This window comes from Vombatus ursinus, unplaced genomic scaffold (assembly GCF_900497805.2).
Source record: "Vombatus ursinus unplaced genomic scaffold, bare-nosed wombat genome assembly UNPS02014799.1, whole genome shotgun sequence".
Classification (NCBI taxonomy): domain Eukaryota; kingdom Metazoa; phylum Chordata; class Mammalia; order Diprotodontia; family Vombatidae; genus Vombatus; species Vombatus ursinus.
This window is the reverse complement of record NW_020954577.1, coordinates 16,669,837-16,694,576: the sequence shown is the minus strand read 5'-3', so window position 1 is coordinate 16,694,576 and position 24,740 is coordinate 16,669,837. Positions and strand designations below refer to the sequence as shown.

The 24,740-nt window shown below is 39.5% G+C and overlaps 1 protein-coding gene across 1 annotated transcript in view; it reads right to left on the bottom strand.

Annotated features, from left to right (window-relative positions):
- DGKB (diacylglycerol kinase beta) overlaps positions 1–24,740 on the bottom strand; it is a 575,035-nt gene that overhangs the window by 399,186 nt on the left and 151,109 nt on the right. Inside the window, exon 11 of the mRNA XM_027872326.1 lies at positions 7,265–7,363. Coding sequence (XP_027728127.1) covers positions 7,265–7,363 — 99 coding nt within the window. The remainder of the gene's footprint in view (positions 1–7,264; positions 7,364–24,740) is intronic.

Sequence of the window (24,740 nt, the reverse complement as noted above, 5' to 3'; positions counted from 1 at the left end):
AAGAACATAACCTGAGTGCACCTGTCCGCTGGGCCTGGGGCTGCTGGGCATGCTTCTGCCTGGGCTGGCAACGTGACTGGATGAACGGGGAGCAGAAACAGGATTGTAGTAAAATAAAGAAAGGGAGACTACAGGCCAGGGGTCCGGGATTTTTGGTGAGCCTGTGTGGTAGGATAGAGCACTCACCTTGGAGTCAGCAAGAGCACAGTTTGCTGCTGTCTGAGATACCTACTCTTACCTTGTTGACCCTGGGAAATTCCCTTCAGTGTCTCTTGGAGCCTCTGTTTGCTCATCTGTAAAATGGTGATGATAACAGTGCCTACCTCAAAGGGTCAGTGTGAAGATCCAGTGACATAATGCAGGGAAACTGCGTGGTAAAGCTGAAACCATTATGTAATGCACATGCTTATCCTCTGCAACATCACTGTCTTCTCTGCGGCACATTCGAGGCAGCCAGGAGGGGTCCTGAGAGTGGGGAAATTCTAAGACCTAGGGAATGATGTGCTGAAAGTTTGTGATACAAATAAAATTGCATTAAAGCGAAACAAAGCAAACTAAATGATCTCACATAGGTGCTGGTGAGCAGACCATGTGCTTGGTGCTGAGCCTGTGTGGCTATGGGAAAGAGGCTGTATCTGGTATGGGTGAGAACTTTGTGCCAATAGGTCTAGGACGGGCCCAGAGTTCAAAAGCTGCCAGAGATGTGTGCTCCCAGAACTGTTTCCCATTTCTTGGGCAGAGATGAAGTCCAAAAAGCTTCCATTTATGTCAGTTTTGACTACACTTAGACCGTGATTTTCCTCCTCAATTCTTCAGGAAATCCTGATGTGCTTTGATTGGACAGACCTATCCATGCATGTGAATTACAAGTTCTGCCTGTGTGTCTCTGCAGGAAGCTTTCTCTGTCTGGGCCTCAGTTTCCTATTTGTCAAGTGAAAGGGATGCATTCAATGATGTTTAAGATAACTACCATTTTGAATACTGTATGATTCCCTTGTATTCTTGAAGTTAATTTGGGATTATGACATAATGCTGCATTTAATATGAGGTAAAGACAGGAAGCAGGGATATATAAAATAATGCATATACACAATGCATTGTGAGTTCTACGTAGAAATACGGATATACAGATAAAGATATCTAAGTGAATAGAGATGAAGATAATACTAGCAAGTACTAATAGAATACTTTAAGGTTTGCAAAACACTGAATATATCTCATCTCCATTGATATCCAGTGACCCAGTGAGATGGAGATAGAGACAGAACTCTTCACCAAAGGCCTCCTTCCGTACCTCATCATATTGGGTGGGTGAACTGGATCATTCTAAGACTATAGCAGACTATGTGCCAAAACAAGGGACATGAGTGGCACCATCATCAATGAGGCTGTCTATACATCAAACGTCCACCATAGCAACTGAACAAAGTTTCAGGCACTTCGGTATTGAGTAAATGCCTTAGTCATCAAATTGCTCTGGTGGGGAGGGTCTGAGGCTTCTTCTTCTTCTTCTTTGCTGAACTGAAATAACAACTATAGAAACACACTATTCTCCAACACAAAACTGAGTCTTGGTATTAAATAGCATGCAAAAGTTATGTTAATTAAATGGCACATCCCATTTTGGTGGTGAAAGGTATCAATGTTTTAATATTATAAAATATTGATGCTGAGGAAAAACAATCCCTTGGAGCAAGTACATAACCCAAACTCACTAGACACCAACAGCAGTGGTATTATCTTCCAAAAATCTGCAACAAGCAGGAGTTGGTCAAGAACTTTAAGGGTACTCCTTGACAAAAGGAATTGTTCAAGAACATTGAGGGTACTCCTTGACAAGAGGAGTTGGTCAAGAACATGAAGGGTACTCCTTGACAAGAGGAGTTGGTCAAGAACATGAAGGGTACTCCTCTACAAGAGGAGTTGGTCAAGAACATGAAGGGTACTCCTTGACAAAAGCATCAAGTTGTTGTTGTTGTTCAGTCATATCCAACTCTTCATGACCGCATTTGGGGTTTTACTGGCAAAGATACTGGAATGATTTGCCATTTCATTTTCCAGATCATTTAACAGATGAGGAAACTGAGGCAAACAGGATTAAGAGAGTTGCCCAGGGTCACACAGCTACTAGGTGTTTGATGCTGGATTTGAATTCAGCAAGAGGAGTCCTCCTGACTCCAGGCCCAGTGCTCTGTGCACTTTGCTGCCTAGTTCCTGCCTCTCCCTCCCCCCCCCCAAAAAAGAACTACAACAGCAAGCTTAACAAGGGAGGGGGATTCTGCCTCCCAAGGCTCACTTTATGGCAAGGTTTGTCTGTGGCAATATGCTAAGAACAAACAACAGACGTACTACTGACCGGACTCTAGCCTCAGTAGTGTTCAGGAAACGGCAGAGGAGGATGTGCATGAGGGTATTGGACATGGGAGGACATGTCTATATAACCAGTGCTTGGGCTGTGCATAGGAAGCTGCTTCCACATGGTGGCTGCCAGTGCTATAAAGACTAATAACAGTGTTGGAAGAAATCTGGATTTCCCCTATGTTATTCTCGATCACATAAGAGAGAAGGCTGAAAGGAACAGAAAGGCCTAAAGGGCCCCAATTATAAAATAAATTCTCCTAAAAGGCTCATGGGCAGAGGAAAAACCTTGACTTTAATATGCTGTCCAGAATCCATATTGAAAAGAATAAAGATAAACCCTAGACCTGTGATGCCATTGATATAGGAAACTCCAAGATGAGAGAAGTCTCTCTATCAATGGAGGGTAGCTCTTCTCTGCCACTTCAGTCTCATGAGTTTCTTAGACCCTGAGTAGGTAAGTGACTCATCCAGGAGGTCACAGAGTAAATATGGGTCCGAGGTGTACCTTGATCCCAGGTCCTTAGGGCTATAAAAGCTACCTCTTTATCCACTACACTATACTTCTCTCATCTTATATTTCAAACCTGTAAATTGAAAAGATGATCAAAAAAGAAAAAAAAAAGAAAAGAAAATGGCCAGTATTGGAGGGGTTGTGGGAAAACAGGCACACTGATGCATTTGTTAGTGGAACTGTGAATAAGTCCAGCCATTCTGGAAAGCAATATGGTTGCATGCATAAAAAAGTTACTAACCAGTATATTCGCTTTGACACACTTATACCACTGCTAGGCCTCTAGTCCCAAAGAGATCAAACAAAGGTGAAACGGTCCTATGTACAAAAAACATTTGTAGCAGCTCTTTTGGTGATGGTAAAGAATAGGAAGTGAAGGAGATGCCTATTAATTGATGAATGGCTAAAAAAAATTACGGCATATGAATGTAATAGAATACTATTGTGCTGCAAGAGAGGAGGAAACAGATGATTTCAAAGAGACCTGGAAAGACCTACATGAACTGATGCAGAGTGAAGTGGGAAGGACCAAGAGAAACATTTATCACATCAACATTGTAAACATGGACAACTTTGAAAACCGAAGAACTCTGGTCAGCTGAAATATCAAGCATGATTCCAGAGGGCAGAGAAAAAAAAATGCTCTTTGCCTCATGGTGATGGACAAACAGGCAGAACAAGAAAAGTAGTTTATTTGTTTGTTTTAATGTGTGAAGAATAAGGGAATTTGTTTTCCTTGACTGTTTATGTGATTCAGGGGTACTAACTTTTCAGTGGGAACAGAGAGTTGGGAAGGAAAAAGAAGTGAATACTTCATATTGGAGCAAGGTAATAAAACTAAAAATGTTTAAGGCATATTAAAATGTAGAATGAGGGAAGGAACTGAAAAAAATGTCACCACATTGAAGAGGAATTAGACTTTTTTTCTTGGTCTCAGAAAGCAAGAAGAAATGCAAAGGTGAACTTTGACAAGGATAGATTTCTAGCTGATCTAAGGGGAAAACAAAATTCCTGTCATTGTGAGCTAAAGTGGAACAGGCTGTCTGGACTTGGTCAGGTCCACAAGCATTTATTAAGCACCTAATGTGTCAAGCACTGCACTAGGGCTGGGGATAGAAAGAAAGGAAAACAAACAACAACGTAAAAGTCTCTGCCTTCAAGGAGCTCACAGTCTGATGGGGGAGACATTATGCAAACAACTATGAACAAACAAGCTATAGACTGGATAAACTGGAAATAAGAGGGGGAAGTCATTTTCAATTAGGGGCATCAGAAAAGGCTTCTAGAAGGAAGTGGGGTTTACCTGAGACATGATGGAAGCCAGGGAAGCCAGCAGGTATAGATGAGGAGGGAGTTCAGGAACGGAAGACAACCAGTGAAAATGCCCAGAGTTGGGAGACGGAATATCTTGTTCAGGACACAGTGAGGAAGCCATTGGAGACAGATGGCTGAGTTTGAGGGAGGTCATTAGTATATAAAGATTGTAAAGGTACTAAAGGGCCAGGCTGTGTAGGTCTTCAAAAGCTAAGCGAAAGACGTTAGCTTTGATTCTAGAGGCAAGGAGTCTCTCACCTTTCTTGAATATGGGGGTGACAGTAACTTGCCTTTTAGCAAGATCAGTTTGACAGATGAGTGAAGGATGAAATGGATTGGGGAGAAACTTGAAGCAAGGAGTGGTCTGGGGTAGCCTAAGGACCTCTTCTTAGAAAAATGTTTTTAAAGGCATAACATAAAACACATAGGATTACAAATGAAACCAAATATAATGAAATACAGTTACCAAATTTAAAAAAAAATATTCCTGAAATCCAGGTTAAGAGCACCTGAACTAGCATCTGTTGCAGAGTATACAGGTTCCTCAACTTCCTGACACATTCTATTTCTTACTAACTGAGCATTACTTATTTCAGAAAAATAGTTTAGAGTGCTAAGAAATTGTGATTTGACCAGTTTTCCCCATTTTATCCAAGAAAAAAAAGTGTGTAAAGGCTTTTTTGTTTATTTCCCCTTCCACATTTCTTGAAAAGACAGGCGCTCCCTCCCCCAAGGACACCGTAATGAACAGCACAGACAGGAAGGCTATTCCAAAGAGACTGCCTCAGTGTAAAGAGATGGTTATAGACGTCCATCATCCTGGGAGGGCCACAGCCCCAAAACGGAAATTCACCAAACACTGGCCAAGATGACAAGATCAATCCTGATGCGATTTTTGTCTTTGGATTTCCAAACCATTTTGGTAACAGCAAAACCACAGGCTCTGGTGTGATTCCTCAACCATATAAAGACAAATGGGCCAAGGCACAGATTTTCAAGGCATAGCCTGTGGGAGAAGGAATTGATGTCAAAAAATCAGTGAAATGAAACCCAGACTGGAAGAAAGAGAGTCAGGGGTGCTGCAAAGGCAGGTGCTGGTGTTGGCCAAAAGTGGCATGGAGATGAGAACCGAAGGAAGAAATGGAGGTGAGCAGCCATGTCCCTCTGGGGTGATGGCAGAGGTTTTTCGTCACAACGTCAATAAGCTACGTACATCTTTCTTGTTGTTTTGTTTGTTTGTTTGTTTGCTTGTTTTAAAGCAGTTGTTTCACCTGCTTCCACTTGGATTAGCAGCATTTGCCAAAGAGAGGATTAGAATGAGAGGATTTCTAGGCCAAGAGAGAACCTGAAGGAGAGAGTGGCGTCTTATCACCCTCACCACAAAGTCCTGGCATATTCATTTATATCGAGATTTCAGACAAGGCTCAGAGGATCAGAGACTTAGAACCAGAAGGGATCTCAGACACCATTCACTCTAAGCCTCCCATATTGCAGATGAGGAAATTGAGGCACGGAGCCCTTGAGTGACTTGCTCAGGGTTACTCAACTATTAAGTATCTTGACGCCCCACCCAGAGCTCCCTCTATCTATTGCATCACATAGCTGGTATATGGAAATGTTGAATTATACATACATATATATATATATATATACATACACACATATATACATATACATACATGTACATACATAGACATATGTACACACACATATATCTACAAATATAGGTAGGGTTTTTAGGTGATAGTCTAAGTAACAAATACAAGGACATGATGACTTTTCACACACATCTAAAAGGTTCAGATATTTCAGAGGGAAAGACTTTTTTTTTAAAGGCATACTATGTAATGCTATAACTTTGAGGGACAGGAAAACATTAGGAAAGAACACATTTTAAGATGACTGACAGCAAACATGTAATGACAAGAAAGCCCTCTCAGCCCATATGTGGTAGACTTTCAGACTCAAACAAAGCCATTGAAAACATAAGACTGGAGACTGGAGGCTAGAGGCTGGGCCTCCAGCAGCTTGTGGAGAGGAATCCTGCTCATCCCAAGATGCTGGGGAAGTTCCTGAGAAGGAGGTGTGGTGCAGCCCGAGGGGGAAGAAACCTCCATTGCCTGGCTGTCCTTCCCTTGGCATCCCTCACAAAATGGAGGGCATGCCTCTCATGGACTTCGCTCCCTGGCTCCAGGCTTTAGGCTGCACACAGGTGCGGCCTACCACGCCTCACCTTTCCTGGCTCTGCAATGAGCAGGTCATCTAATTCAGCTTGTGGGACTTGGTCTATTGGGGCATGGCCAGACTGAGCATTGATTGGAGGCCAGATATAAAATCCATGGAGATTAAAAGAAGAATTCTGCCTCTTTGCATCTAAGCTAGATGCCGGCTTTCGCTTCCTTTCTCTGTTCTAGGCAAATGGTTCTCTCCTTTCCGGCTGACCTGGCCTCTTTATCCAATGGCCCTTTCATTTCCATCGACCAGAGTAATTGTTTTAATATGGGTGAAAATTTACTGCCCCATTCTCCTGAAAGGACACCACCCGTAAGGGCGGCGCATCACTCTCTCCCAAGCCCGTGCCATCTGTCTGATCAACCTCTGACTTGGAGCGGAGACCTCAGCCTTGCACGGGGGGGAGACAACATCGTCCCCAGCCCGACTGCCCAGAAGGCTCGCTTCATGCTTCTGGGAAGCTGGATCTGTCAAAGATTTACAATGCACCAGAGTGCTGCCTGAAACATTTCTGGTAACTGAAGCCCAGGGAAGGCATCAAACCTGACTCAGCTTCAGCCACCGCGTCCCCTATTCCAAATTCCCAGTCAAAAGCAAGGAGAGGCAACGGACTGCGACTGTGGTGTGGGCATGGGGCTCGCCTCTCCGTGCCCCAGGCCTCTGGATCCCCAGACGGCACTGACCTACAGTTTTCTCCCTTGCCTGGGAAGTGTCTTCTCTCCAGCAGCACGTATGGAAGGCTGGACCAGCCGGCCGATGGCAAGAGCCAGAGGAGGAGGAGGAGGAGGAGGAGGAGGAGGAGGAGGAGGAGGAGGAGGAGGAAGAGGAGGAGGAGGAAGCACTCACCAGCACCACTGGGCAGATTGCTGTGGGTGGTAAGACATGGTCCCTCAAGATTCCACAGTCGCACTCAGGTTTGAGGTGAGAGGCACATTTATTATGGAGCTGTAGGAGGAGGGAGAGAAAAAAAAGCAGATACGGAATTCTGCAGCACACATCAGCAAGCAGAGCCCGGGCCCCCCAGCTGAAGATACCAACAGTGAACAAGCAGCCCCTGCCCTCAGCCCTCCCCAGAAGGACCAGGGATTCTCCAGACTCATACCATAATTGCTCTTTGGTATTTGACCAGAATAGAGCCCTGAATAATTCTCTGGGCCAGCCTAGGCTCTTTCTGTTCATCAAAGCTGTGTTCACCCTGATAAAACAGCCTCTTTCAAGAAGCCCAAGGATCATCCGCTACCAGCATCCCTTTGTGTGTGTGTGGGTGTGTGGGTGTGTATGTGTGTGTGCGCGTGTGTGTGTGTGCGGGTGTGTGTGTGTGTGTGTGTGGGTGTGGGTGTGTGGGTGTGTGTGGGTGTGTATGTGTGTGTGTGTGTGTGTGTGTGTGTATGCACTGTGAGCACAATCACAAAATGGCCGTGGACCTGCGTGCTGGTGACTCCGCTGCCTTTTTTTTTTTTTGACCCTCCTGCTTTTTCTCAAAGTCATTCCAAACTGCAATGCTCAGTATGGGGCCTAATTGATCCTATCATTAGCTCTAACTTAGCAATTCAATATGTAAATGCACCCAGACATTCTTCTCAGTGGGAGCAGAATATAAATATGAGATGATGATTACAAGGAAAAAAATGCAGCTTTATGGAGTGTTTACGGGCCCTGCATCAGGCTGCGGTGTGGCCCTCGGCGGGGATCATGCTGCATGGACGCTTTGATCAGGGCTTGCAGCACTTTTCATTGGCACTTAGGAGCATGCGCTTGGAATGGGAGGGAACAGCCATTTATTCTAAGTCCCTTATTTGGCAGATGAGGAAACTGAGGTCCATAGAGGTAAAGCGACTGGGCTAAGGTCACACAGAGAGGATCATAAAGATGGAAGAGACCTCAGTGGATAGGGGGCAGCACTGGAGTCAGCAAGACCCGAGTTCAAATTCTTCCCCAGATATTGGCCAGCTGTGTGACCCTGGGCAAGTCTCTCACCCTCTCTGAGCCTCAGTTTCCTCATCTGTAAAATGGGGATAATGACAGCACCTAACCCCCAGAGTTGCTGTGAGGATCCAGTTAGTTAATATGCATCTAATGTTCTGCCAGACTTAGAGTGTTATGCTACGTGCTAAGTGTCATCATTAATCATCATTCTCAGTGTTATTATTACAGACCAAGCCTCTCCTGGGATCACACATATAGAGCTGGGGGGGCTATTAGGAGGCCATGTAGCCACACCCACCCCTCATTTAACAGATGAGGAAGGGAAGTGCCAGGGAGAAGCAGAACCAGATTTCCCAAGCCCATTTCCTGATTCCAAATACACCAATGACTCCATTGCCTCTACATCTACCCCTTCAATGCATGGTGAGAGGGGAACAAAATACACAAAACACACAATTTTATGAGCTTAGCTTCAGTGTCCGATTGAGGAAAGAGGGTGCAGTGCTGCGTTTATCCAGTGCCCCAAGTCTCACTGCCCCCTAACTAGGTATTCATTTTTTTAAAAATTTTTGATTCATTTGTTTTTTAAAATAATGTGTATGACTGGCTGTCCTTGAGTCTGCAACGCTCAGGGGTCAGCTGTGGCCGGGGTAAGATATGACTTACGGGAGTCAGAGCTGAGGAGCCACAGGACTTCTCCATTTTGAACACAATACCCCCTCCTTAAGGACTTGTCCCTATTCATTTGTGCTGCAAACTTCCCTCGGCCAGCAGTTACTTAGCAACAGAAAGTGGAAGCCTAATGAATGTTGATTTACTCTGGGCATTAGAACGATGTGGGGAGGGTGGATTTCAGGGACTCAGCAATCTACAGCATTTGTCAGGATAATTCCCTGCCTTGTTCATAAGGCTACTTGTAACATAATTAATGCACACCAGGCCATGCTGCATCAAATAAACGTATCTTCACACATTCAGGGATAATTAGCAGCTCTGCTTCTCAGTGGCAAGCAAACTTATCTATGAAAAATGATTTTAATCTTAGTATTAAGCACTGCTGATCTTGGACAAGAGGGAAGAGGTGGGGGAGGTTAAAGAAGGTGTTGAAGACACATGAACCATTCAGCTTAAAAAAAAAAAAACAGACACACTGATGTACTGATACAGCAAATTAAAGTATCTCTCCCTACCCCAATCTCTCTCTCTCTCTCTCTCTCTCTCTCTCACACACACACATACACACACGCACATATACACACATGCATGCAAATATACACATTAATCCATACAAGCTTCATCAGTATCCCTAACTCTATCCTCACTTTCCCTGAAGTCTATCACCCCCAGGGATAGCAAGCCCTAGAGGTCAGTTTCCCAAGTGCTCCTGACATTTACAGCCACAGATAGAATTGAGCTGTGCTAGACAGTTTTCTATTATAGTATCACCAAAACAGAAGCTTCAGCCCACTGCCCTGTCTGTCTCATTCTCTCGTAAAGAAGACGATGTGGAGATATGGAACACAGACGCTTTTCATTATCTTCCACTAAAGGCAGTCTAATAAGTTTGAGGTGGAACCTCATTTGAAATAATTTGCCTCTCTAATTATTAGTAATTTAGAACATTTTTTTCTATATACTTGTTGATTGCTGGCAAATATGACCAAAACAAAACAAAACATACAAAAAAAAAGGAAAAGTTGGGGAAGAGAGAAGGGGAGGGATAACAATTATTGGAAGGGCTATGGCAAAACAGGCACACGGAAGGTTGGTCAAGGTAGACATGGGTCCAGTTCCCTGGAAAGCAATTTAAAACATTACACTCCAAGCTACTAAATGGAGCATATGTTTTAAGCCAACAATACCATGATTTTCATGACTTAAGAATGTAATGGGAACATTCCTGCACTGTGAGAAATTATAGATAGGACAGTGTCAGGGGGAAAAAAAAAAAAACTGGGAAGATTTGAATGAGCTGATGCAGAGTGAAGTGAGCAGAATCAGAGAAGAAATTTATAAAATAACAATATTACAAAGAAAATAACAATATTACAAAGAAAATAACAATATTACAAAGAAAAACCATTTGAAAGGCTTAAGAACTCTAATAAAGAAACCAATGTGATAGTGAATCATGCTAAAAGGTAGTGATTCATTTTGTTAAACTAGGTACATCTAGTTCGAGGGTTTTTTTTTTCTTTCCTTCCCTCTTTTTTTTTTCCTTCCTCCACATCTAATTTGGGTATAAGTGAGAGAGAGAAGAGGATATGAAGAGGGGAGCCAAAAAAAGAAAGAAAGAAAAAGCATGAAAAAAGGGTTTTTGAAATATCTTTAGTTCATAAAATAGAGTAGAAGGGGGGCAAGAAAGGAGCACAAACAAGTTGGGGAACTTTGAAAATGACAGAGAAGTTACTATATATTGAAAAGAAAAAAAAAACTTCACATAACAGATTCTCAGCTTTACGGACAACTCTTTTCTGTTCTAGTTCTTTAATGTTTGTTAAGTTCAGGATTTTTTAAAAGGAGAAAATTACCTATCCACATATGTAAAGTGCTTTGCAAACCTCAAAGCACTACCTAAATAATGTGTTTTTTTTTAATGATCATTATTATCATCATTATCCTTTGACCAAGGAATTCTTATATATTTGAATTAGTTATGTATATATGTGTATATATATATATATATACAATATTTTACATATATATAATATTAGACATTGATCAATAAAAGTTGCTGTAAAGGCTTTTTGATCTTTCCCCCTAGTTTACTATCTTACTTCCTCTTTTAACTGTATTTATTTTGATTTTTCAAAATCTTTTCAATTTTGTGTAATTAATTTTTTTTTTAACTTTCTATGACCCTCTTCATCCACTGTTGGTCAAGAACTCTAATCTTATCCACAGTTGTGATAGGCCTAATATCATTTGCATCTAAACCATGTGTCAGTGAGATATTGGTTTGTATTTAATTTCTGCCTGACTGCTTTCCCGTTTTCCCAGTAGATTTTGTCCCATGGGGAGTCCTTTCCCGAGGAGTTAGCATCACGGATACTGACCTACGCTACTTTTTCTGCTTTGGATGGCAGGATACATCTGCTGCACTAATCTACTTCTCTACTTGACACTCAGCACCAAATCACTTGAATGTTTATTGTTTGCAGTATAGATTAAGATGTGGCACTGCCGGGTCTTCTTCACCTAGACATTTTTGTTCTCATTATTTCCTTTGAGATTCTTGACTTTTTGTTCTTCTGTGTGAATTGTTTTTTTTTTTTTTTTGGTTTGGTTCGGTTTTTTTTTCGAGCTTTAATTTTTTTTCCTTGTGTATATTCTTGTATAATAATAATTCTGATTGCAATGGTACTGGATAAATTAAAAAAAAAACACTTCAGGTAATATTATCCTTTATACTAGATTGGCACAGCCCAACTATGAGTAAATAATATCTCTACAGTTGTTCACACATGCCTTTATTTCTGTAAAGAGTGTTGTGTGGTTGCCTTAATATAGTTGTGGCAGGTAGAATCATAAGTATTTTAAACACTATGTATTTATTTGGTATAGAATTTGTCTTTCTATCTTACTTCCCTTTCATACTTTGCTAGTAATATACAGAAATGTTAATAATTTTGTGGGTTTATTTTCTATTCTGCTATTTTGCTAAATTTATTTAAATTAATGTTGTTTTTCTGTCTTGGATTCTCTAAGTAAATTATCATACATTGACACAAAGCAAAAATTTTGTTTCCTCTTTGCCTATGATTATTCCTTCAATTTCTTTTTTTTCTTGTTATATTGTTAGAGCTAACATTATATCAAATAATGGTGGTGATAATGGACATCCTTGCTTTATGCCCTGATCTTAATGGAAAGGCATCTGCTTTATCCCTGTTACATATAATGCTGGCTCTTGATTTCAGATAGATAATATTTATCATACTAGGAGAAAGTCTATTTATTCTTTTTTTTTTTAGTATATGTACTGCTAAAGTGACCACAAATCCACTTATTCCTACCCATTTTCATATTTTCAACAAAGAATGACAATTGTATTTTCTCAAAAGATTTCTCTGCATCACTTGATAACATACATGTGATTTTAATTAGTAAGTTGAAGAATCAATAACCCTTTCTTTGGTGCTTCTTTCTGCGTGCCAGGCACTGTCCTAAGGATTGGGGAGAAAAATGAAAGCACAAAATACAGTACTTCTCATCAAGAAGCTCACATTCTAATGGGAGAGATAAAATGCAAATATTTTCACTTGGTTTTTGCTTTTAATATTATTTTTATGATTATTGTTTTCTTAATATTTAAATAACACTGAACTCCAGCTTTCAATCCAGACCAGTCACGCCGTATAATCCTGTCAGCATGTTCTGTGCCCTCTTGGGTTATATTTTATTTAAATGGTTTTTTTTGGGGTTTTTTGCCAGTGTTCTGTAAGGGTGAGAGTCTACAGTGTTCTTACTCCTTCTTACCTTGGTTAAGGTATGATCAAATCTATAGCACAGAAGTTTGAAAGGATGCCTTCTCTTCCTATTATTATAAATGGTTTACAATGTAGTAGAATTAGTTGTTCTTTAAATAGTTCATAGAACTGAATTGCAAATCCATCTGGCCTTTTTATTCCCCTCCATTTTTGAGGTTCATATATGGCTCGTTCAATTTCTTTTTCCAGATTTGTGTCCAATAAGCAATGTATTTCTTGTGCTGTTAATCTGTAAATATTTATATGATTCCTTGTCAGTTTTATTGAGATATAATCGGGCAAAAGAGTTTCTTATCATTTCTTTTATTTCTCTTTCATTTGTTTTGAATTCCCCGTTTTCATTTGTTATGTGAGAATTTTTCTATTCCTTTTTTTTTTAATCAGATTACCAGGAGACCAGCCAAGATAGTAGGGTAGGAGGAAGTAATACCACTCAGCATACCCCACAACTAATCCAAGAAAAATCAAAGAAGAAAGCCAGACTAAGTAAATGGTGATTGGGAAATCAAGAGAGAAACAGCTTCCATTCAAACTTGGACCCAGAGGCAAGGGATGAGGCCTGCAACTGTGGGATGTGTTGGACCAGGAGGGCCCTCAGGCATGACAACCAAGGAAGGTGACCCAAAGCAGATCCCCTACAAAGCCCTGAGGCCAGGCCAGCAGCACAGTGTCCTGTAAGCAGATCAGAGTAACACAACCGAGCCCAGAATATGAGCCAGACCAGTAATTCTTGAACGTCTAGAAAGGATCTGGGGGCCCAGAACTAGGCCAGCCTGGAAGGACAGTCACTCTGAAATTGTTGAGCTTGCTGATGACTGGAATTAATCATCTTCCCAGGGCCAAGTCTGCAGTGGTGCCGCTCAGCCCCAAACTAAGCAAACTAAGCCTAGAAAGCTCCAGAAGGGAGTGATCAGATGCTATCTTTGATCTGACGACAGAGTTCTTCTGAAAATTTGAAGAGTCGTGGCTTAAGCTGCCTTGGTGGTTTTTAAATGACACAGCACTAAATAGCCAAAGAATATAGCAGCAGCCAGGGTTGTGCCGGAACCAAACTGTACTGACTTGTAAGAGATGATTGTTAAATTTTCAGTGTATGCCTTTAAATCTTACAAAGTGACAAATGCTATGAGTCTGCCTTTGATTTATTGTTGTGTTGATTTCCAGACTTAAGAAAATGATGGAGAAATCATAATCCAAATTGAACTTTAAAGTATGTCATGAATACAGTCTTTTTTTTTCTCAAGGAGAAGGTTATTAAATATTTACCAGCACATTTCTGCGCAGAACCTCATATAAAACAGACCAGGACTGTAGAAAACCACAATAGACTTATTCAGGACTTAACTGAGCAGAATCCAGTCCTACCCAAGTCCTAATCCAGGAAGCAAGGCTGGAAGAATTAGTATACAAAAGAAAACAAAAGGGTTAGGAACTGTTACCATTCATGGAATGCTTACAACACAAACCCAGAGAAAAAAAGAATGACTAGGAAACAGTCCAAAGACAATCCTCAAGAAATCCTTGTCTTGGCCACAAGATCAACTGGAATTCTAGAAGAAATGAAGCAAAAGTTTACATGCTTAAAAAAAAAAAGAGAGTTTAAAACAATATCACAAATTAAGTGAGAACAACTGAAAAAAAAGAATTGGAAAAGAAATGAGAGTTTTGGAGGAAACACTAGGAGAAGGAAGAGTTTAGCACGAGAGGTACAAAACCGCAGAGTAAAATCCTCCCACATTAGAATGGATAAAAGTTGATGATTCCATGAGATAATAAGCATATTAACACACAAAAAAATTGACAAAATAATAAATTTTAGGCATCTCATATTTTTAAATGACCTGGCTAACAGATGAAAGAAAGATAATGCAATTAATCATTAGATATTTGAAAGCCATGACAAAAAAGGGGGGGCATGGATGTCATATTTCAAGAAATCAAGAAAGATAACTGTCCAATCATAAAAAAAGTTCAAAGTAAAAATTAAATTAAAAAAACACCAATCAGTTCTTGAAAGAAACCAAATGAAGATTCCAAAAAACACCATAGTCAAAATCCTTAGCTCCCAAATAAAAATAATGTAAGCAGCCAGAAAGAAATACTTTAAATGCTGAAGATCCAGAGTCAAGATCAAGAAAGATTTAGCATCTACCAATATAAAGGAGTGGAAAGTACATAATATGCTATCCCAAAAGGCTAAATAAATAAATAAATAAGCTCACAATTAAAAATAACTTAACCCAGAAAAACTACTTCTTCCTCTAAAGGGGGGAAAATTGGATCTTTCATGCCATGGAGGACTTCCAAGAATTCCTGATGAAAGGCCAGGATACAAACACAGAAGTAATGAAAAGCTTAGGAAAGGTTGTCTGTTTTTGTTTGTTTTTGTTTTTTAACAACTGGAAGAAATTGTATAAGGATGAAGCCTTTGTATTCTAATGGGGAGGGGCAAACGGCTACCAGTGTCACCTCAGAACTTTAATCATATTAGGGTTCATAGGCAGGATCAAGTAAGACAGAAGGCTCAGGAGGGATTTTGTTATGTTTTGACAACCTTAAAGGAAAGGAAAAGAGATATCCTATGAAAGGAAAGGGAAAGAATGGGGGGAGGGGGAGGTGAGAAATAATCCCATAGGGGGGAGGATGCAATTAGAAGACCATGTAAACAAAGAAGGGGGAAAAAGAGCAGGCATCTCTGAAGCCTTTCTTTCCAATGAACTGTACCAAAAAAAATAGAACACAAACACACACACACACACACACACACACACACACACACACACAGAAATAGGAGAAAATAGAGGTGGAAAGAGGGAAATAAGAAACAGGATAAATTTGAGGAGAGATTAGTCATAAGACAAGCCCTAAGTATGGAGAAGGGATCACAAAAGGAGGTTTAAATGAAAAGGGCAAGGACTTGTGATTGGAAACTGGTTAAGAAGAAGGAAGACATATGGGTCTGGAGAATGGAAGCTGGCTGCATGAAGCATTGGACCTTGGTGCTGAGGACACTCCTGTTACACAGGCCTCTTCATCTATGTAAAGGGTTAGGGGAATAAGGAGAGGATAAGTTATAAAGGGATAGGAGAGAAGGAAACACATGATTAATAATCATTACTATGAATGTGAATGGGATAAACTTAGTCATAAAATAGATGAAGATAGTGGAATAGATTAGAAAAAGCTGAATCCAGCAAGATGCTTTTTACAAGAAAAATGCTTGAAATATTTTTCACACAGAGGTGAAAAAGGACAGAGGAGGAACAAAATATTTTTGAGCTTCATCTGAACTAAAAAAAAAAAGTAAGGAAAGAAGCCATAACCTCAGACAAGGTAGGAGTAAATATACAAGGGAAACTAAATTTTGAAAGAAAGATGCCTTAGAGAAATAATTAATATCATTTAACATATTTGCACAAATGGCATAGCATCTAACTATTTAATGGAAAATCTAAATGAATTTCAAGAAGAAATAGATAATAAAACTCTAATATGAGGGGATCTCAATTTACCCCTTTCAGAGCTAGACAAAGTTAACAAAAAATAAACCAGAAAGAAGAAAAATGCATATATGTATAATATATATAATATATATATTTATTATATGCAAATTTATATAATTATATATATAATCAAAGTTTGATTCAACGGCTCTCCAGCAATAACTGAATTATAATAAAAAGGAATATACCTATTTCTCAACACTGCATGGCACCTCTACAAAAAACCTGATGATGAATTAGGATAGGAAAACATCATAGATAAGAGCAGAAACACACACACAAAAATAAATATATTCTTTACAAATACACATGAAATACCAGAGTCTAAAAAAAGAGGATTGAAGAAAGGATGAAAAATTAACTGGAGGTGAATTTACTCAGGTCTAAGGCAAATCATAAATATGACAGATTATTATAGTAAAGATAATGACAATAATAATAAACATACCAAAATTTTGGGGAGGCAGCTAAAACACTCCATGAGGGGAAATATGTAACTGTGTAACTGTATCCACTTTCATCAAAATAATAAAAGATCAACATTTTCAAGATGAAGCAAAATAATTTAAAAAAATGAAACCTGAATTAAATATCAAAATAGAAATTTTGAAAATCACAAAAAATGAATTTTATTAAAATTTCAAAAGTCTACTGAATGAATAAACAAAACACAGTTATTTGAAAAAAAAAATAAATAAACTACTACCTAATTTGATTTCTAAAAATAAAGAGGAAAAAATGTTACCAATATTAAAGTTGAAAATAAAGGAAAATTTACAATGATAAAAATAAGGAGTATTGTTAGAAAATTTTGCCCAATTATATGGCAATAAATCTGATTACTTAAATGACATGGATGAATATTTGCAAAAACATAAAATATTCAGATTAACAGAATAAGAGAGGAACATAAGTGATCCAATCTCAGAAAAAAAGAAATTGACCAATCCATAATTGAACGGTCAAAGGGGAAAAAAAATTCTTAGGACCAGATGAATTTACAAATTAATTTTATGAAACATTTAAAGAACAACTAATTCCAATATGATATAAAGTATTTACAGAAATAGGAAAAGAAAGATTTCCACCAAATTCCTTCCTATAACAGGTATGTTCTTAATATCTAAAACAGGAAAAGTCAAAATAGAAAAAATAATATTATAAAACAATATTCATAATAAACATTGATAGAAAAAGTAAATTAAATAAAGTATTAGCAATAAGGCTATGACAACGTAAAACAAAGTCTATACACTATGACCAAGTAAGATTCACATTAAGAAAGCAGAGCTAGATAAATGTGTGTGTGGGGGGACTACCCATATAATTGACCATATTGATAACAAGAATAACAAAAATCATATGATTATATCAATAAAGAAAAAAAAAAACTTTTAACAAAATATAATATCCATTCCTGCTGGAGTGTGTGTGTGGGGAACTAAAGTAAACTAAAACCAAAACAAAACAGAAATATATAAACATATAGATATAGGTGTATGTGTGTGCATATTAAACACTGCATAAGTTATCTAGCTAATGCCAAGGACTAGCATTATAATATAATGATAATATGCTAGAGGCTTTCCAATAAGATCAGTAGTTGAGAAACTGGTACCCATTGACATCATTACTTTTTATCGTAGTATGAGAAATGGTATCTATAGCAATAAGGCAAGAAAAAGAAACTGAGGGAATAAGCATGGGCATAAAAGAAACATAATGATAGTTTTTTAATATGATATGATGGTATACTTAGAAAACCCTAAAGAATTAACTAAAATTAATAGAAACAATTTTAAAATTAGGAAAAACTTAGCAATATAAAATAAATCCACATAAATTAGTACTATTTCTGTATATTACCAAGCAAACCCAGCAGGAAGAGAAAGAAAGAGAAATTCCATTTGAAATACATTAGATATAACATATCTGGGAGTCTCCAACCAACCAATATATACACATGAATACAACTAAGAAGGTTCTTTGTGGAAATTGAGGTAGGCCTGAATAACTGGAGAAAATTAAGTGACCATGGATAGATGGAGCTAAACTTATAAAGATGGTAATTCTACCTGAATTAATTTACTTGTCCAATGCTTTACCAATCATACCACCAAAGAATTACTTTACAGAATTGGAAAAAAATAATAACAAAATTCATCTGGAAGAACAAAAAGTCAAGGATCCCAAGGAAAACAGTGAAAAAAAATGAGAAAGATGAGGGACACACTTTATAACATGTTAGACTATATTACAAAGCAGCAATTAGTGGAATGACTTGACCAAGAAATAGAGGATGATCAGTAGAACAGATCAGGCACACAGCATATAGAAGAAAATTAACACAGTATCCCAGTAGTCTATAAAGCCAAGCACCCCTGCAACTGTGATAAGAATTTATTTTTTTTTATTAAAAAAAAAACCTGCTGGGAAAACTTTAAAGCAGTTTTCTGGTAGAAAGTAAGGTTAGGCCAATGTCTCACATTTAATGCTAAACATGAAGAATGACATCATAAACACATTAGAGTGGAATGAAAACTAACATTTTAATCTGTGAATGGGGGACAGTTCATGATTAAGTAAGTGATAGAGAAAATAAGAGATGTGGGATCAAGGCTCTTTCCTCACTGGGTCATGGTTTTCAGTTAAAGCAATGATTATTAGATTTTCTCCCCTTGAACCATTTTCTGGATAGTTCTTGAAAAGAGATACATTATTTTTTTTTTCCGATGTTAATTTAGTCCCAAGAATTCAACAAACACTTTTAAATCTTCAATTATTTGTCAGGCATTCTGTAAATCTTAAGAGGTGGGGAGTACAAGGAAAGGCAAAAATAAAAGTTCTTACTTTTGAGGAGCTCATACCCTAATGATGGAAACAACATGAAACTATAATGTACAAATCCTACACACACATATGCACACACACGAAACAGGATATACACACATATACATACATATACATATATAAACATGAAACAGGATATATGTATATATACACATACATTTATGTATATATGTGTGTGTGAGAGATACACACATATACATATATATTTATACATATATATGTATATTTAGAGAGAGAGAGACAGAGAGAATGAGAATGAGAATACAAGATAAAATGGATATATACACATAAGGAAGGAACAAGCATTAAGGGAGATCAGGAAAAAAGTATCTTTTATTTGATGGTATTGTATCTGGATGCCAGGGATGCTAGAGGAGGGAAATGAGTAGGGAAAGAATTCCAGATATGGGGGAATGCCAGCAAAAAATGATGGAGCCAAGAGATAGAGTTTCTCGCACTGGCAACAGCATGGAAGACAATGTCTATGAATTGTAGAGAATAACATGTGGGATGTGAGATGAGAGGAATAATGTGTGAGAAGATTGGAAAGGTTGGAAGAGTCTGATAATGAGGGACTTAAAAAGCTAAGCAAAGGGTTTGACCTTGATAGTGGAGGTAATAGGGGGCTGCTAGAGAGCTGTGTTGCTGCTGCTGTTGTTTTTCTAATGTCAGGTCAGACCTGACCTTTAGGAAGATCAATCTGATAGCTGAGTGAATAATGGTCTAGAGTGGGAGAGCCTTGAGGTCAGCAGGCTACTGTAGTCCAGTAGGTAAGGTTATGAGGTTCTGCACCAGGGTAGAGGCTGTGAGAGAAGGGAGAAGGGGGTGTATTTCAGAGATAATTGATTTGACTTGACAACAGATTGGATAGGAGGGGTGAGAATGAGTCAATAGTCAAGGATGATACCCATTTTGAGAGCCTGCGGCAGCTAGCTGGTACATTGGCTAGAGTACTAGGGTTGTAATCAGAAACAACCGAATTCAAATCTAGATTGAGACACTTACTAGCTGTGAGAAAGCTGTGTGAGAGAGAAAGAGGGAGAGGATAACTGAATCCATGGGAACTGATGAGATCAAGTGAAGTAGTAAAAGAGTGTCCAGGAAAGGACGCTATGGGAAACACAAGTTAGTGGGTGTCACTTGGATAAAGACGCAGCAAAGGAGATGTCTTCTCTCTTCTCGCTCTCCCTCTCCTTCTCCCTCTTCCTCTCCTTTTCTCTTTCTCTTTCTCTCTCTCTCTTTCTCCCTCCCTCCCTCTCTCTTAATATGGTCTGTTGACTTGGGGGAATTTAGCCCACCATGCCTCCTATTGGCCTGTCATGGCTTCAGTGGAGAAACGGGGGCAATGTTGAAATACCAGTGGCCCCAGAGATGGGTACAAGAGACACAAAGTGCCATGGCAGACCTCATAGGATTTCTCCCTTTTTTAAATTCTCCAAATTAAACCTTACTTGATTATTTTCCTGTGGAAGAAAGACAAGCAGGACCAGGATTTTAGAACGAGGCTCTTGGGCAAATGCAGATTTTAGTAATGCAAAATCTGCTGCCCAGATTTCCTCTTAATGCCAGCCCTGCCCACCTGCCACCAAATATAGGGTCACAACATGTAATCCAAGCATGAGAAAGACTCGCTAAAATCTGTAACTAGGACCTGTTCTTACCGGTTTCTAGAGGAGCCTTACAAAGCAAATCCTATGATCCATAACTTTTATGTCACAAAGTCCTCATCACTAATTTTAAATTAAGAAACTTTGTATAGTATCTAATAAATTCACATTCTCTGGGTCAGTGGGTAGATTGACCACTAGAGAAAGCTCAATGGGCAGCCAGAAAGCAAGCCCAGATTCCTTTGCAGTTTCTGGAAGTGTGGAACTGCATCCCAGCCATTTTACCCACTGAAGATTCTGCCACAATGAGTAAGAAAAAGGTAGCAGGGGGTAAAATGAGGCAAAGTGAAGAATGCCATTCATCAGGGAGCACTGATTCCAGAAACAGGTATCTGAATCAATGAACAAAGAAATATCAAAAGTCACAAAGAGAAATAATTCTGAGGAGAAAGAAAAAAAAATGTGCACCCTATGTGGCTGAAAGGGGAACTCACCAACAAATTTAACTTTTTTGAGAAGCTCAATAAGCTGGGAATGATGGTAAGCTCCTCCAGTCCCTGCTGCTCCTGGGGTAGTACTGGGGTCAGAGTGCTAAGCTATAGGAGGGCTAAACTCTGAGTGGGTGTCTGCACAAAGTCTGGCACTAATATAAATGGAACAAGTTAAAGCTTCTGTGCCAATGGGTATTGGCATCGGCCCATGAATGGCTGCTGCACTTTCAGCCTGGGAAAGTTAGGGAGAGCCAGGCTCAAAAAGAAATAAGAAAAAAAAAGATAAATAAAGAAGGTGTAAAGTCAAATCAATGAGTGTTTATTAAGCACCTACTATGTGTCAGGCATTGTATTAACAAACAGAGATACAAAAAAAAAGGCAAAAAAAAAATAACAAATGATCCTTGCACTGAAATCTAATGAACATGTAAACAAATATGTACAAACATTACAGATAGATACAAAGAGGTAGATAGATGATACAGATTTTGATAGACATACATATATATAGAAGCATATATGCATGCTTATAATTACACATTAAAGATAACCAGACTCAGATTCTTAAGATCTGGACTGCTTGCAAAAGCAATACAAATGCTTAGATTTCTTAAGAGTCTGTCTAATATGACAGATGTCCTAATAAACCTTGTCTTTGGCTGAAAGAAGGCTTGGGCAGAATTCGTTCAGGCAGGACCCATGTGTTGTGATTTTGGGGTCCCAGCACCCCAAAACCTCTAAACTTCAACATTTTGGTGGCCCGTATGGAGAAGCTGCCTAACCCCAAGTTCTTCTGCAGCCAAGACTGGAGGGTATGTAAGCCTCCCCCCTTCTTTCTTGCTCTGCAATTGGGGTCTCTCTCCAAGAACCTAGGAAGGCTTGATGGTTCTTTTCAGGCAGATGGTTATGAGGCTGTCTCACACTCAGCCTGATGTTCTCAGGCTCTTGGTCCACTGGTTTGGTTGGAGGTCATGGACCTGGGTATATCTTCTGCAGCATAGAGGACAATGATGGATGCCCTGTCCAGAAGTGTGTGCTCAATTTTGTCAGTTCTCTCAGGGCTAAGGAGTTGGGAAGACTGCAGATGCTTTTTGGCTCCCTGAGGCTTATTTACTCCATTCCCTCTACACCCCTGGATCCTCCTTCATGGAGATTACAGGGAAAATTTAGAATTGCTAAAAACATCTTAGCAGATTCTGGAAGTTTTGTGATCAATCATTAAGGAGTTTTGAAACACCTCTTTACAACCTTGGTCATTCCCTTCTCCAACTCCCTTCCCTTCCCTTAAGTCATGAAGGTATCTGTTAATCCCTCTCATAAAAGAAGAGAGTTTCACCCTTCCCCCCACCTCTGAATTCACCCTTTACAGCATGGGCCTCAATAGCAATGGCTTTGGGAGCTGGGGCAACCTTTGCCTGGAAGCATCAACCAGATTTAGCACATCCTGCTCAAGGTAAAGAAGCTAGCCTCTGAATTTGGGTAAGTATGTTCTTTTAAAGTTGTTGTTTTAACTGTTAATGGTGAGATGTTGATTCTCTGTGTAAAATAATTTAGAAATGGATTTAACAAAATTGAAGTCACCTGATTGGTAGTGGGTTTGTTTTAAGTTTCAAATTGGTGAACTTTTTGTATCAGTTATGTCAAGCAACTTTCCATAGTTTGGTTACTGCTAAAACAATTTGGCTATTGTTGGTTATTGTTTTAATGTGTAAACTTGCCAAAAGTTTGATTGGGTTTTGGCTTGCTGAGAATTTGCAAGTATATAGAAATAATTTCTAACGATTGGCTTTTTACATCAGGACAAATTTAAATTTGAGATTTAGATCTTGGAAAAGTTTTTCCTAAGTTGGGATTAGTGAAACTTGCTGCTTGAGATGGGACTTTATTTTGAGTTGTCTGACGGATCATAATAATCCATCAATAATCAATAATCCACTATCTGAGAGAAACGCCACAATCTACTCAGAGAAAATGTGATACTGGTGGGAAGTCAGCATTGGGAAAAGCTGAGAGAACAATTTTAGCCTCACTCTAAGATGGGATCCTCCTGGCTCAGTTTCCCCATTATGTTCCTTTGAAAAGGAATGTTACCCACCTAGCTATTCTTAAGTCTCGCTATGAGGTGGATTTGATACTGGTTGGTTGGAAAACTGAATTATCTGAATCCAAACAGAGCTAAGGATGTTTTATCCTGTCATATCTGGGCCCTGCAGTCTTTTCTGTCAGATTTGTGTTTTCTAGACTACAGGTCATTCACCTGTAGTAGGTAACAGACAGCAGGTACCAGCCAATGTCACCCCATCATTACCTGGATGCAGCCTGTGCTTGGTTCTAGTCAACCTCCTCTTTGGGACTGTTGAGGTTTAGAGGTTTAGGGGTGCTGGGACCCTAAAATCACAATATGCCAGTCCTGCCTGAAAGATTTTGACCCAAGCCTTCTTTCAGTCAAAGACAAGGTTTATTAGAACATCCGCCATAATGGGCAGACTTTTAAGGAATGTAAGCATTTGTATCGCTAATGCAAGGGGGCCAGGTTTTAAGAATCTGAGTGGTGGCTAGATTTTAAGAATCTGAACACCTTAATGGAGACAAGATGTACCTTATATATAGAAAGACTGTGAAAGAGATCTAGGAGTGGCCAAGTAGTTTGGGGTGACTGGAAGAGGGGTCTAAGGAAGATCTGGATGGGAGTGGCCAGTAAGCTGGGGTGAACAGAATGCCTGGGACCTGGACCATGTGGACAAGGGAGAATGGAGTCTAGCTAGGATTAAGGGTGAGAAGTGGCTTGGGGCCATAGGGAGGTAAGACTATGGAGGGCTAGGCTAGGTTAAGGGTAACAAAGAGTTGAGAGGTTGGGTTTAGGTGCATTGAAAGGCCAGTTGATGGGATTATAGCCTCAGGTGAATGCCAGAGATTGGGTCATGCGGGAAAGTCCAGGGGTTTTCCTTTTTGGGGTCCAGATCCCATCCTCATTAGCTTGAGGCAGGGACAGGGCTATGCCCCTTGCCAGCAGGAAGCAGTTTCAGAAGCCAAGATCTTTGCCCCTTACCCCAAAAGAATTTGAGTCCCACTTGTCTGATGGGGGAATGATGAGGATGGGATCTGGAAGCCAAAATGAAAAACCCCTGGACTTTCCCACATGACCCAATCTCTGGCATTTGCCTGAGCCTATAATCCCATCAATTGGCCTTTCATTAACCTCTTAATTCTGTTACCTGGCCCTCCATTGTCTATTATCTCCCTATGGCCAAAAGCCACTTTCCACCCTTAATCCTAGCTAGACTCCATTCCCCCTTGGACCCATGGTCCAGGTCCCAGGCATTCTGTTCATCCCAGCTGACTGGCCACTCCCATCCAGATCTTCCTTAGACCCCTCCTCCAGTCACCCCAAACAACCTGGCCACTTCTATATCCCTCCCACGGTTTTTATATAAGGTATATATGTATATTTATAT